General features: G+C 53.6%; 5 protein-coding genes across 5 annotated transcripts; all 5 read right to left on the reverse strand.

The window, feature by feature from the left end:
- Positions 1 to 92: 92 nt before the first annotated feature.
- Positions 93 to 530, reverse strand: WHR41_09354 (uncharacterized protein; the record flags this gene model as incomplete). Its single annotated transcript, XM_069377957.1, has 2 exons — positions 93 to 397; positions 452 to 530. The coding sequence occupies 2 exons, from the start codon at positions 528 to 530 to the stop codon at positions 93 to 95; spliced, it is 384 nt and encodes a 127-aa protein (XP_069224979.1).
- Positions 531 to 843: 313 nt separating this feature from the next.
- Positions 844 to 3,067, reverse strand: WHR41_09355 (uncharacterized protein). The gene is made up of 4 exons (XM_069377958.1): positions 2,877 to 3,067; positions 2,415 to 2,777; positions 1,517 to 2,359; positions 844 to 1,412 (listed from the first exon to the last, which is right to left on the reverse strand). The coding sequence occupies exons 2-4, from the start codon at positions 2,700 to 2,702 to the stop codon at positions 1,086 to 1,088; spliced, it is 1,458 nt and encodes a 485-aa protein (XP_069224978.1). The 5' UTR covers positions 2,703 to 2,777; positions 2,877 to 3,067; the 3' UTR covers positions 844 to 1,085.
- Positions 3,068 to 6,597: 3,530 nt separating this feature from the next.
- WHR41_09356 (uncharacterized protein) lies at positions 6,598 to 7,533 on the reverse strand (the record flags this gene model as incomplete). The annotated part of the gene is made up of 1 exon (XM_069377959.1): positions 6,598 to 7,533. One exon carries the CDS (start codon positions 7,531 to 7,533, stop codon positions 6,598 to 6,600), a length of 936 nt encoding a protein of 311 aa, XP_069224981.1.
- A 373-nt stretch (positions 7,534 to 7,906) lies between these two features.
- WHR41_09357 (uncharacterized protein) lies at positions 7,907 to 9,708 on the reverse strand (the record flags this gene model as incomplete). The annotated part of the gene is made up of 5 exons (XM_069377960.1): positions 7,907 to 8,365; positions 8,420 to 8,562; positions 8,614 to 8,877; positions 8,939 to 9,115; positions 9,169 to 9,708. 5 exons carry the CDS (start codon positions 9,706 to 9,708, stop codon positions 7,993 to 7,995), a joined length of 1,497 nt encoding a protein of 498 aa, XP_069224980.1. The 3' UTR covers positions 7,907 to 7,992.
- Positions 9,709 to 10,889: 1,181 nt separating this feature from the next.
- On the reverse strand, positions 10,890 to 12,315 carry WHR41_09358 (uncharacterized protein; the record flags this gene model as incomplete). The annotated part of the gene is made up of 2 exons (XM_069377961.1): positions 10,890 to 11,418; positions 11,480 to 12,315. The coding sequence occupies 2 exons, from the start codon at positions 12,313 to 12,315 to the stop codon at positions 10,890 to 10,892; spliced, it is 1,365 nt and encodes a 454-aa protein (XP_069224982.1).
- Between the last annotated feature and the right edge of the window lie 2,188 nt (positions 12,316 to 14,503).

Below are 14,503 nucleotides of genomic sequence, written 5' to 3' on the forward strand. Positions count from 1 at the left end.
TGAATCTGATTATTCAGGTCCGAGCTCAATCAGGGACCTGATTGATTGATTACCTGATTGATTATCTGATTGAGAAAATCAAGATTCAAGATCTATGCTGACCCCTCACCAGAATGATACCTGCAAACGCCTAAAGCGTTCAAGTCGACGTCGTAGTACTCGTGACAATTACGGCAATACTCGAAAGCTTTACGCATCATTCCTGAACTCTTATCGATCGGTCTCCGAAGCGCGTCGTCAATGGTTGATCTGGTATTTGCGAAGCGATCCCAGAGACGTTTGACCAGCTTCCTCAATTCGGGCCCAGGTGCATCTTCGATCGCCTCGGAGACGGTCACCTCCTCGGGTGGTGGAGTTGGCGACCCTTCGATCTCCCGGTCTGAAGTGTAAGACACGTCTGTTTGTCTCTCACGTTAGTAAAGGCGTGATGTCACAAGAAAGCTTGACATACCACTTCTGCCGTCGCTACTGCTACTGTCAGAGTCGCCGGTTCTGCTCGTGTTGGTACTGGTTACATTATGATCAGACATGGCGCGAAGTTGCTGAGCTTCGAAAAAGCGACAGAGAGCGAGGAGTCTGCAAGAAGCTAATGGGAAGAGACGAGTTTAACAACGTTACCTCGTTGAATTGATGGAGCGAGGACGTGAGTCCCAACGAAATTTGACCCGCTCAGGCATGGCACGGTGTGCCCCTCGTCGGAAACGAGCCTTTGACTTTAGCCATGACTTTATACGATGACCTGCAAGCTGCATTTTATCAAGGGAAAGGGTGGTGGGGGGAGTCTTGGTGAACAGTACCGTACCATTCGATGAGTGGAAAGAATTCATTTCTTGGAGCAAGGCAAGACAAGGCATGGCATTGAGTCCGCCCAACTTTAAGCACCGAAAGGGCAACAGACTGTTACAGTGTACTGTACATAACGCTGCGTACACTGTGGTTATCCCGACGGAGAAGCCCATCAGACCGAAAATCACTCCTCTGTGGCCGTCCGTCCCATACCGTATACCACAATCCACCATAACTTCGAATAGATCATCGCCACAAATTGAATCATCCATGCATTGAGGCATTCCGCCTTGTTACCTCTACTCACTGGGCATCCCTCTTTTCAAGTTCTCATATTTACTTCCGGGATAATCGAGGCAATTGTCGCTGCTTTCAAGGCGACAGTTTCCCTGGCTGAGTTGGGTCGCGGCAACATTAATCAGACTTTCTTCGTCTATGCATGGGCGATCGCCTGAGGTCTCCCAGAACATAGCTCCTCCAAGTCCCATACTCTTGATGTACTCGACCTTCCGGCGCATCATTTTGGGAGTATCGTATGAGATCATCGTCTTCGATGTTTCGTCATAAGACCACGACGCGGCGGCTTGCGCGTCTTCAAAAACCTTCGCTCTGGGCTGTGGCAGAGCCTAACGACTAGGTCAGTGTTCTTGATGCTTGTTACAGTATGATCACAGAAAGACATCGACGGTGACCCTCTGTCGAAGGGAATGTATGAATGGCAAGGTCCTACCTTGTAAGTCCACACTCCACTTTCTCCGGGAATACTTCCCTCCCCAACACCATTGAACGCAGTGCCCGGCCCATCAGTATTTTGAAACGCGCGACCGTATAGCGGCATGCCTAGCACGATCTTTCCTGCAGGCACTCCTTGCTCTTTGTAGTGGACCACTGCTGCGTCAGTGTTGAAAGACGTTGCTGCCGGCGTTGAATTCGACAAGAAGATGTTGGCTTGGTGGCCGGAGACTGTATCCCACGAGCCAGCGTAGTCGTAAGCCATAAGATTCCAAAAGTCGAGGTAGGGGTCCAAGTCGCGAAAGGGTATGTTTGGGAAGTGCTGGGGTCCGGCCGGAGAAGCAGCTGTCAACAAAAAATGTGGCTTCGATGGCAGAGAGATGGCATACTTGTCCAGCTCATGCCGGATGGCAGAAAGAAGGGCGACGAAATCAGATCCCTCCTGCGGAGTTTGTGGGTACTCCCAGTCCACGTCGAGGCCGTCGAAGGGGAGATCCTTTAGTAAGGCCACAGCAGTCTGTGCGAACTTCTCCCTACCAGCGGGTGATGAGGCAGGCGTGGCAAAATTAGAGCTGTATGACCAGCCTCCTATCGACAGTAGGACCTTGAGGTTTCTGTTGCGTTTTTTGTGGAGATAAAGTTGCTTCAGAAAGCCATACAGATTCCCATCTCCCTCACTCCAAGAGTCGTTCGGATAGTGTTTGTCAGTATCAGAGTAGCTGTCCGTCAGATACACTTCCCCAGATTCCGGATGAACGTTGGCAAAGGCGTACAGCACGTGGGTAAGCTTGTCGACAGGAATATCCTGGGGCTGGTGGTTGCGAGCATAAATCGCCCAGTTCTGCGTCGCCGTTAGTGCACATCAAGATCGTGCCGCTGAGAAGAGTATAACTGACGACGTAGTATGCCACATTGCGATACACGTTGTGCTGAGAAGATTGGCCCGCCTGGGAGGCACGGCTGGCGTTCGATAGAAGAGGATTCGGTGATGCGAAGGTTTCCTCTGGAGTTGGCGATTGTGGAAGACTTGGGACGGCGGCAGAGAACGAGGACAGGCATACGAGGGCGACAAACGCTGTCGCGCGACTGAAAAGCGGTAAAACCATTCCTGCAACGTGGGTCCCGCACCGCTCAGAGAGACCTATGGTTTGCGGTCCACAGACACCTGAGCCATTGTGTGACATATGTGTTGGGTGCTCGAGGCCTTGTCCGCCGGGCGAGACCCTGGAAGCTCAGTCCTGAAGCCTTCCGCTGTACGCCTGTCCATCGCTGTGTAAGCCCCTGTCGGCCCCAGTTTGACCCCCCTAGGTCGCCTCCTCCTCCACTCCGGTTGCGAAGGGGTCTGTGCCCGGACTTACTGCCCTCATCCTCGATTAGTAGTCACGGCCTGACGCGACGTGGAGCCAGGCAAGGAGAAAAGAGGTGAATGCGAGCTTTTCGCCTTGATGCTGCAGGGAGTCTACGTGAGGGTCGCCATGGCGCCGGCAACATTTCGTGACAATCACAATGCTCTTGCAGGCGTTAAAGAAGGCTCCAGCAGATCCAACGTGCAAGCCGGCCCGGCCGGTGAGGGTTGGAAGAACCAACAGTCGGCTGTCGCGTCATCGCAAGCCACCGATCCTGCTGCGGGCGGGTACGGGCCGTCGGCGCGGCCGTTGAGCCGTTGCTTCAGCTGGCACTTGGTGTTCATCTCCTGAGATCGCGACGGTGCGCAGGTCCGGAAGATGATCGCAAGACGTGAAGGCAGGGGAGAGAATCGACAGGTGTACCAATACCGTAAGTCGGAGACCGCAGTTTAGTAAGTCAGCAGAATCTCAGGCTGGACCTCGAAAAGATAAGGTGCTGGCCAACCATCGCGACATGGCCATTGCGATCTGTTTCACTGCAGTACACGAGTCGACCTACTATATGCCGTAGTAAGTCACGGCATGCTTTTCGACCAGACAATGAGGACACATCATCATTCCTGAATACGAAGCTGCTATAGAATAAAGCGTTTCTCTGACATGGCTCTCAAGAGGGAACTCTCATGGACCACGACATGGCCGAGTTTGTCTAAGTCGGAGGCGGGCTTATCCTCATTTGCCCACCGCGTTTCCATGTTGTCAGTGTCACCATCCATCACTTTTACCATTGACGACGGGACATCATGCACCAAAGATTGATCGGGTCGAAATCTAAGACCGGCATGTATGATCTCAATCATCAAAAGACCTCTCAGACGTGCGCGTTCGCTTAGTCGCAAGCGTGCGGAGCGGAGGAGCTGTTCGAGCCGCTGGGCTTCGTCTTGCGCTTTGTCCTTGTGCATTCTGGAACAGACTTTGTCAGAGCGTACGGTACAAGTCCCTCGCCAGATACTCGCTGGATTCGCGAACAAATCTGCACAGACTGAAGGGAGCGAGATGTCGAACTCCACCAGTCTTGGCAGGGCGCTGAGGATACTACAATCGTGCGCCTCTTCATCAGCCGAAAGGTGCCAGACCTTATCCGTCGCAAGAGGCAGCGGCCTATACTCCAGGAGACGTAAAGATTGGTCCGAAGCCTTTGCGACAGCCATGACGCCATGGACCGTGATAGTTGAGCTTCCGGTGACTTGGAGACTTTCTAGATTTGTGGCGGTCTTCGCGATGGCCAAAAAATCATTGTCGATCACCGGAGACACTCGCGTATCACCCGACAGTCGAAGTCGTCGGAGCCGACCAAAGCTTACGCGTGGGTCTCTGAGAGGGTCTGATACGTTCGTTCGATCCAGTTGATGAGCCTCATCCGCGGTCAAGTGCGAGCTTCGAACCTCTAGCGATCGAAGCGCTCTGCCATCGGAGGTTGTTGATTTGAGCAAGGCCACCCAGTGTTCTGGGCGTCCGCGTCGGAGCACCGTCCAAGGAATGGTTAAAATCTCCAAGTTGGGGCAAGACTGTGCGAGTGAAAGAATCCAACCGTCGGTCGTGACGGTGTGGAAGCCGTCAAACCACAGACGCCGCACATGCTGCGAGACCGCAGAGGATTGGGTCAGGAGCTCGTACGTCTTTCTCAAGTTGAGGTGGGGGTCGCGTTTCACAATGGTTCCTCTGGGAGCATCAACCAGCTCGTACAGCGGATATTTGGCGCGGCAGGAAGTCAAGTCGGCCCAGCGTTCATTACCCACAGGGCGTTGCTCGCGGATGTGCTGAAAGTTGTGGCAGACAACCCAGCTGCCCCATCTAGTGCACACCCGTCTGATGGCTTGGGCAGCGTCCATGGCGACAAAGTCGTCGCGCGATGGACTCCGCACATATCTGTCGACCTTTGACGACCGCGGCTCGAAAGAGGAGCGGAGACCATAATTGAAGCGGACTTCGTTTGTTCCGTTAGCACTCACGGCTCGCGTGAGGATGTTGTGAAGTATCTCTGTTGGAAGATCGTTGATGCCCATCGTTCTGCGCGGCTGTCCATGAAGTTGCGTTCGCACTGTGGTTTCGCCAGCGTGCGCGAACGAATGGAACCAAAGCTGCGATGAGTTGAGCTTGTACTCCGTCGAAAAATTAGCGGTTGCGATGTTCCTTCAAGCGATGGCGGTCATTATTGAGAGCGCCACGGCGGGTCCGCTCATGCTACAGCCAGGCAAGACGGCTTCATCCTTGCAGCGGGACGATCCTGTCGCATGCCTACGTCCAGCAATGGTTGGACCTCCGGCCTGAGGGCCGCATGTGGCGCCTCGCGACCTTCTAAGGCGAGATCATCTTCATGGGTGCACGATGGTTCAACGCTCAACCTTCCGCACGTGAATCCGCCTGTGGATCCTTAACGAGTCATGACTGCAGTCAACTCTCCACATCAACAAATGATCTTCGAAACGTCAGTCAAATGAGTGCCATACTGTGACACAAGATAAAATCTTGCACGTCTTCAACGTAAACTTAGGTAAGCTCTCTTGAGCCCTGGTAACATTACTGCATGTGTTGCATACACATCCACAGCAGATCGACAGACTGGGACCGCGTCGGCAATGGGGCTAAGGGCGGTCGGGCCCGATAGTTTTAGCGCTACTCGCCTCCAGGCTCTAGCCGTTGTAACGTTATCTCGGGTGTTGCCGGACTCGATGGTAATCAATGATTCCCCTGAAATGCGTTCCTACCACATTATTCCAACAAGCGAATCGTCCGCCATTACAAGAATTTGCAACTCACCGCACCGCGTCTCTGTCCACGCTGCCGTTTTGAGGATGCAAGACACCTCCACGTGGCCCTCGCTCATATCGTCTGACGACGCCATTCTCAACCCTCCGCAAATCTATCGCTTGGTCCATGATTTTCTTATCGTCTTCTATGGATTCTTTCTCCTAATCCTCCTCTGCTCTTGTCTCGCGTCCGCAGCTTCGACAAATCGCGTACGCAACGTGAGCTCAACGCTGTGAGGATTCCTGCGTTGCTTCGTATCCAGCGAGCAAGAGTTGCTGACTCTGGCTCTGCAGCACCTCTGCCGTCGGTGATGCGACTACAGTCTCAAACCTGATCTTCTTCATATCTATTTGCCACTTCGAACGCCAAGTGCAAGTAGCGGCCTACTCAACATGGCTGATATCGCAGGCCGTGGTTGCTTTTCTCTTCGCTTTTTGGATGCTGAGCCGAGAAGTTACAGGCATTCCCATGATCGAGTTCTGGTCAGACACTGAAGCCATCCGAGTGTTCTGCAATTCTTGACGTCTTCTCAGGCTTCTCAAATGTCTTTGCTTCTGGACGGGCAATGCTCTCTTTGCATGGCGATTCTTCAACGTCCCTTCAAATTGGGAGTCCATAAGCCCGCCCTTGACGGCCGTGGTAGTCGTTACTACCCTCATTCCAGACGTTATCTGTGCGAGCAAGTATACGCGTCAGTTCTTTCGAGGTTTATTCGGCAATGACCGCTCGAAGCATGCTGGAACAGCGAAGAATGGAGAGAATCTGTCTTGAGTGTAGCATTATTCATTCCGGAGCTCAGGCTACACATCCCCTTAAAAGCTTTGAGATAAAATTATACATTGTGCTCCCGAGAGGATCCCAAATCTCCATCGACGCTCCGGTCCCAACGACAGATCTAAGTCGCTTTCCTTCTTGCCTGGGGCTACTCTCTATTGCAATTCATCCAATCCTCAGGACGTTCGTAGCCATTGTCAGAAGGACGCTGCAGCGAAACCACTTTGCCAAAGAGCAATTGAACCTTGCGATCTCTGTCACACACAGAGATCTTCCAGTCATCTGACTCCTTCAACGCTGGCTCAGATTCGCCGTTACCGTATGTGAAAGCCGCAATGTATGCATCCAGGTCACTCATACTGACATCTCCACCGTTTGCCTTGTTGATCTGCACCTTGACGCCCCACATATTTTTCGAAAACTCATACGAATGCTTTCCGGCAGAATCCTGGCCCCGGCGTCGCATGCTAGTAGAAGCATCTTTGTTGAGAGTAGCAGTTGCATGAGAGCCATTGGTGTGCACGTGGAAGAATGCTCCGCTATTTTGCACGTTGGTCCGAATGGCGATGCCGTCTGTGGGGTGAATGTCTGAGTGACCAATCGATACGGCTCGAATGGAGTGCTCTTCATGCATAACCTCCGAGAGATTGTCGTTGACTCGTTTCAAAAGTGCAGACTGCGCAGCGTCGTCCATGCGTCTGTACTTGCTTCCAGTTGCCTGCGAGGCTGCAGCCTGCTGTGAGCTCGTTGGAGTCGTGACGGAGAGGCTCGTCACGGACGCAGGTCCTACGTCCAGGACGGTGTCATTGGATACCGCATGTGCCGGCGTTTGCATCCCTCCCGACGTAGCCAATAAGACTGCAAGTGTGTCCCACAGAAGCTCTTTGACGCAAACATTGCCAGTGCTCACAGCCTTTCCCGAAGCGTCGAATCCCGTGCAGCTACTGTAGAGCTCTTTTGTGGTGTTCGCATCAGGCTTCACGCTCAGTGCTTTGAAGCTGGAGAACGACCCTTCGAAGTAGTGGGAGGCTGCAAACGTACCGGAGATGACGCACGGCAGGACGAAGCTGGATTGAAACCGCATTTTAACCGGGTTTGAGCCTCCTAGTGAAGGGGGCGGTGGGCTGGGTTGTTGGACTTTATTGGCCGAGTGGAAATAATGGCGCACAGATGGAGTCGAGGAACGTCTTGAAGTAGCACTTCTACTGTAGAGTTTGGTGTCCTCAGACCAAGTTCTGGCTGTGCTGTGCGGGACGCTTTTATATTGTATTGGCGAGTGTGCCTGGATGACCCAGTCGACGGTCTGATGATTCTGACACGGAGGACCCGCTACGCTGGGAGACGCACAGGTTTGCCGGAGGTTGGCCCCCATGCACAAATCTTTCGACCCCCTTCTGACTTCTTCCTGCAATCTACCAACAAGCAAATTTAGATGTAGCGTCTGCTGCAGGGGAATGCGTCGGCACAGATTCACACGTCAAGCTTCGGAGTCGATGTGAAAGCTGCTGGTCGCGCGCAAAGCTTCGACACTGCTCATTTGCTACTATACTGACGAGGCTGATACGAGCGTTCCGGCGCCTCTTCTGCCCTCCAGCCTTTCCGCAGGCGCCTGATATTCACCTTTTGCTCTGGACCACCAGTCGATATACGTGACCGCAAGCGCCGTCGGAAACATGAGCGCGGCGCAGTTGAGGTCTTCCCATCCAGCTGGAGTCACATTAGGCCAGAAAGACCAAAAGAAGACAAAAAATGTGTGAGCCAGGGACCCGATGTTGATGGCAAAGCCCCATTTACCCAAGGTCCATCGGGATCGTGGGAGGCTGTCCGGGTGGTACACCCGTTGGTAGAGGATACAACCTACGCACACCATGTATGTCCAGAGGAGACACACCAAATTCAGCGATAGTATTGCCTTACTGGTTACAGTGTCAGAGCCTCGAAATAGTCATTGTATTGAAAGATCGTCTTACAACGCAATCTTCGATCCAAGGTTGATGAGTGAAAACAGCACTGTCGTGGCGGCGGTCAAGCAGATTGCGTTGATTGGAACTTGCAGCCCCGAATGGACTTTGGAAATCCATCGAGAGAACGGAAGCCCTCCGTCACGCGCGAACTGTTACAAGGTTAGCACATCCGCAATTACTCTTCATCAAGAGTCACTCACGGCCCAAATCTGTCTACTGCTGGCCGCATTGTGGGAAAGCGTGCCCGCTAATACCAAGGTGAGGACGATCGCTGCGATTGCATTCACCGTCTCCGGGCTGAACGCGGAATTGAGAACGAACAAGAAGGGGTAACCGCTAGGGTCGTGTAAGGCGCCTGGTACATCTGTGATGCAAAGCAGGTAGGAAATCAAGAACGACAGGCCCATCACGCCACTCAACAGGTATGAACATACCATGGATCTCGGTATAGTGCGAGCGGCGTTCTGCGAGGAGGCTTAGAAAATGGCGGAGAATTCGGATCTCATCGCGATGCATGGAGCCTACCTTCGTTTCCTCGCCCATGTGCACGATCGCGTCCGAGCCAACGCAGGCGTAAACGGCGCTTATTTGTCCAACAAGGAGGGACGTCTTCATGTCCGGCCAACCGCCGTCGTTGGTGAACGCTGTCAGTAAGGCAGACGCTGGTAGACGCGGTGCGAATGCCAAGAGTAAAACGGTGGTCTGCATGGTCGTCAGGCGTAGCGCGAAAGTCGATCGCGATTGTGCGCACTCACAGCCAGGAAGCCGGACACGTAAAGTGTCATTATCAAAACTTGCAATAGCGGTGGCAAGCTGCCATTGTAGCAGTTTGCCCCGGCGATCACAAGTACCGTGCACCAGACAAGCAACGTGTCCTGCCACGTCGTCCAGCCATTCCATCCATAGTTTATTTCTACAAGAGATCGAAACATCGTGCCAACCACAAATGGACCGGTGGCTGCGCCGGCCTGCCAGGCCACTGTCGACGTCCACCCGGTGACCTGTGAAAGGAATCGCCGGTGTTTGGACGGGGCGAGTTCTGACACCCAGTGGTAGGGTCCACTTGACGTCGGTGCCATCGACGCCATTTCGGCCAAACTCAGTACCATGAGAGCCATACCCACAGAGGTCCAGACGTAAGTCCAAAACAGCCCGGCGATTCCGCCGTTTACGAGTCCGTCTGTTGAAGCGACCAGAAGCACCTCCCAGGACCCTTGAACAATGACTGAAGTTGCCACTGACGAAACAAAGCGGTGCCGTCTCTTCAAACTTGGTTGGCGACCGACTCGTGCCATGTCCCGCCGATCGTGTTCCGACACGGCGTCATCATTGCTTCGGCTGATTAGTGGAACATGAGCGCTGTCCTGATCTCCTTGCACTGCCATGTCCAGATAACGATTTCCTTCTCGGGCTGCGGTTTTCGACAGCAACAATGCTGTATCGGCCTTGGTCACCTGGAATATGGAAGATGGAAGGTATGATGTGCGAACCTGATCGCACCCGAGCTGGAGCCAGCCACGTGCGTTGCAAGAACGATGAGATCAGATGAGATCAGGACAATTTATGCGAAAGTCGCTGCGAGGCTCTCTAGTTGGAGGCTCGGACACCATCACGGATTCGACAAGGTCGGTGCGATTACTGTACCAGTGTAGACGTAACGTCAAAAGCACTTGGTGTTCTTTAGCAGTCAGGGCTTGTGGGTCCCAGATGGTCGATTTGTGGAGGGGATAGTCTATTGCGAGGACGCGACCTGGCTTATCGTCCGGCTAAACGTCCGAACGCGATCAGTCACTCATCCGTCAGCTCTTTGGAAGCGGATTCATGCGAGGCGCCATTTCGCTGTGAAAGAGATGTATCCGGGACTACAGCGCACACTGTTGATTGCTGAGGGTTTACATAGTAGGAACGGGCGAACAAGGCTCCTCGGGGCCTAGTGACATATCGCTCGCTCCTGTCGTGAGTCATGCGCAACATTTTGCCGCTTGCACTACCAATCAGCTTGATGTTGCGCTAACAACCTTGACTCGTTCATAAGCGAGGTGGAGGTGCAAGCATAAGCCCTGTCCATGCCGCTTCCTGCGCTCTGGCAGGCGCGCGGCACACCAGCTCTTCTCTCGGAACAGAGCGCTGCGCATACCCGGAGCGGGCCGTGCATTTGGGACTACGTGAAAGTCCCAAATGTACAGCAATCATGTGAGACACCAAGAACTCGATTTTGGCAGTATCGGAAGGCTTCGGGGCTAAGCGGAAGGTGGCCCGGGTCAATTGTAGAGCGGCGCTATGACGATCTAGTGTGGCCACCACGGACTCAAGGCCTTGTCTCGTGAGCAGGCGCTCAAGGTCTTACAGTACCCTTTTGACGGCAAGAAACACCCACTTCGGGCGAGAGCAGATGATCTGAGCTCGTGTTGGGCAGAGAGCACCTCGGGAGCAAACTCCCCTCCCACCGCTCTTCCAGTGCTTTCTCTCCTCCCATCTAGTCCTCTTCCGCCGGTGGGCCTCCACCCGCTTTCTCGATACGCACGAATCCAACGAAGATTATCAATGCCACGACGCCGCAAGCAAATTGGAGCCAGAAGGCATCCCGATATTTCATCGCTTCACCCTCGTCCGGCTGCGCATCATTCACACCGCTAGCGATCCCGAGAAGCAACGCTCCTCCAAATTGCACCAGTGAGTGGGCCAGGCTGCCGGCCACACCTTGTTGATGAGGTGGAAGCTTCGTTTTAAGGAAGACGTTCACGAGGCTGTAGATCAGGTCGATGGATATTGTAGCGCAGACCATGGCGGGGAAAATCCATGCCCAGTAAGAAGGGTCATCTGGCGCGCAAATGAAAAGCACGGCCGACACAGCGACGGCGGAACTAGAAAATATCAGGACAATGGTACCGGAAACGACGTGCATCAGGTACCCGCCCAAGATGGCAAGCAGGCAGCCTCCTATCGCCATGGGAGTGAACCAGGCAAACAGCTTCATGGGGCCTGCTCCGATCACGTTCCTAATGCTGTACCGTGTTAGTGGACTGGCCATTCTTGCTGTCAATCAGAGGCAGGTGTAAGACGTACTACATTGTGGCATAGTATGAGTACAGACTGACAGCCCCGTAGCTGAGCAGCAGGCCGATGAGCAGCGGTCGAATGTACTTAATCCGGAAGACCGAATACGGCACGAGCGGCTGCTCTGCCACCCACCCTTCCACGTAGATCGTAATCGCTAAGGCAACGACCGCAGACGTTCCGGTGGCTATTATGGAGGATGACCGCCAGCCGTGCTCCGCGATCGGTGCCTGCGTGATAGTGAACACCGACAAGATCGCTGTCACGGCGAGGGTCAAGCTGCCCAGCCAATCCATGCGTACGCCATCTGCTCTGGGAATCGTTGTCATCAAAGGCCTTGTGAAGTACGACCCGACCAGAGCGAGAGAGGCGAAGGCGCCGCCGATCCAAAAGTACCGGGACCAATGTGCGTACCGCGACACGACACTGGCTACGAGGATCCCAAGGAACGATCCCAAGGGCGCCATGGCCCCATAGATGGAGAAGATCAAGTTCTTGCGTGTACCTGGGGTGTACGACGTTCCCAACGTGGCAAGGCCAGCGGGGAGGTGCGCCGCCGCTCCCAGGCCTTGCATGGCACGGCACACTGTGAGCATCCATAAATTCCTGGAAAGCGCTGCGAGCAGTGTCCACAACGAGCTCCACGCGATTCCTACCATATACACAAGTAAGCCGCCGCGTATGTCGGTAAGTCGTCCGAAAGTGAGTAGAAACGCTGAGACAACCAAAGACGTGATGCTGGCAGGCCAAGTGATGGATGAGTTGGTGAGGTCGAAATCGCGCATCAGCACCGGAGCCAGCGCGAAGAAGCCGCTCGTGAGATACTCGTCGAATATTTGGGACATGGCGATGGATGCGACAAAGCCGGCTTCGCGCCATGTGGATGTAAAACAGCATGGCCGTTCAGGGCCTGTTAGATGAGAATGTTGCCCCTGTGCTTCGTCGTCGTGCGTCAATGCAGACACTCGCGCGTGGAAGAGACTTTTGTCTTTCGAGATCCCGGTCAAAGGGTGGCCAGTCGGTTGACATGGTGCTTCCGAGTTGGCATTTTCGAATGCCGTGTCAGCAGTAGGAATAACCGGCTTCGTCTGCATACTGTACTGCAAAGGCCAGGTGTTTGGTCGCTTTGTGGCCTGCGTGGTCACGGGGGACAGGGAAGACGAGATGATTGACGCGATGACAGTGCTGTACGGTAGCTGTGCAAAACCTCGACATTCCAAAAGAACAGGCTTGAAATCATTCGCGTCCGGCGCCCAAATTTGCGCCGTCGGACCTGCTTCCAAGTCACTGCGTAGGAAGACGGGTGGTTGCGGATGCGAGAGGAGCAACGGTAGCTGACGTGTGACTGTCACAGTGGCATGGCCTACCAGTTCATTTCGCCACTCGGCCCTGTCAGCGTCGACATTCCTGATCGGCGATCTCATCAACGCGCTCGATTGATATGTGTCCGGGCCACATGCTTGTCTACAATAAAAGCTTTGGGTGCCCGCCACTGTGGTACTGTTATCTACCATCTACCCGCTGCAATCAACGCCGGCACGATACCATCTACGACCAAGTGTGTTGCAATCTATGTTGGTCGTTCACAACTCTCCTCTGGCCTCGAAAGAGGTGATACCGTTACAATTTTTGCTGACACCAGCCTCACAGAATGCCTCCGACCCTTCACAACATCGCCTTTCGCAACATGATCGAGAGCGACCCTCGCAAAGTATCGCGCTCGCAGATGCACCTGAGCATTCCGGCAAAAGTGGAGCAAGAGAAGGCCAAGGAGGGTACAAGTGCGAGTGTCGTCCAAGGATCAAAGCGACATATTGACTTGTCTGGCAATGCAATGTATGAACGGAATAGCACCACTTAGTCAGTACATATCTGAGACGCTTGTTGAGGCTGAGAGGTCTCCAGACGTGCTAGGATTTGAGGAAGAAAGATGAGCGTGAATTTGAGAAGCCTCACTGCGAACAAATTGCACGCGATGCCTGATTGAACATTTGGCAAGATACTGCAAATACAGTACGTATTGTGTTACTTCATACAGCATGGTGTGAGAAATATATGACCAATGCTCGTCGAGAAATCATTCCTGACCTTGCTCCTTTACAGCGCTTTGCGATAACATTCGATACTTTCATGTTACTACGGTCTTCCTCCTTCTGACTGCCAGGCTCATTGATCCTTCCGCTCAATAACCGCGTTCTCCACCGAAATCATCATCGTGACTCTGGTCTAATGTGTGCTCAGTCTATCCTTCCCTTGTGCGTCTGTAGGACGTCTGCAAGGGTCAAGCCTCTCGCATGAGCCAGCAGCTCCTGCATCCGCCTTCTTTCCATATGGACCTTCCGTGCGCGACGGAGATGACTCCTTATCGCAGAGTACAGAGCGGTTTCCTCGGTGTCTTTTCCCGCAAATGTCGCTTCAGTGAGTGCTGTTCCTCGGTATCTGACAAGGAAATGACAGCAGGCGGCAACAAAGTGGTCCACACTCAGGCGAACGGCTGCGCGGAAAATTCGCATCATCATCTCATTGTCCAGCTCTTGGAGGAAGAGTTTCTGCCATGGTATGAGCAATTTATCACCGCTTTTGCTAATAGGTCTGCTTCTGTGTGCAAATTGATTGCACCAATCGAATAGCAACCGTAACGTGTTGCCCTCAATCTAGCCACTGTCAACGATACTGCCTCTCCCGAAGTTGAGTAATGCTTCAAGCTGACTTTTGGCAGAAAGATAGTATGGGCCTCAGCACTGCCTCCTCCAAGTAGGACTTTCTTCAGATATCCAGACTCGCTGGCCACACAACGCTCTCCAGAACGCGTTAACGTGTTTCATCAGTACCCCGCGCATACCGGTACCCCGCGCACTTTCCCGGAGCCAGCCGAGAATAAGTTTTGAACGGCCTTGGGAACTTTGGAACTCGAGCGAATCAATGGGTGGATAGGATCTGTCATGACTGAAATCACTCAAAACGATGTTATCGACGTGGGGGGAGGTGGTGGTGGATGTGGGGAAGGTGCTGGAGCTCGAAGCTCGACGCCCG

Source organism: Cladosporium halotolerans (assembly GCF_011745625.1).
Source record: "Cladosporium halotolerans strain TM138-S3 chromosome Unknown Sca113, whole genome shotgun sequence".
Classification (NCBI taxonomy): Eukaryota; Fungi; Ascomycota; class Dothideomycetes; order Cladosporiales; family Cladosporiaceae; genus Cladosporium; species Cladosporium halotolerans.

Coding starts and splice junctions, on each gene's coding strand:
- WHR41_09355 (XM_069377958.1), bottom strand. CDS start 2,702: ATGTCACACAATGGCTCAGGTGTCTGTGGACCGCAAACCATAGGTCTC. Junction 2,360..2,414: donor GCAATGTGGCATACTACGTC/GTCAGTTATACT, acceptor ACGGCGACGCAG/AACTGGGCGATTTATGCTCG. Junction 1,413..1,516: donor GTGGAGTGTGGACTTACAAG/GTAGGACCTTGC, acceptor CCTAGTCGTTAG/GCTCTGCCACAGCCCAGAGC.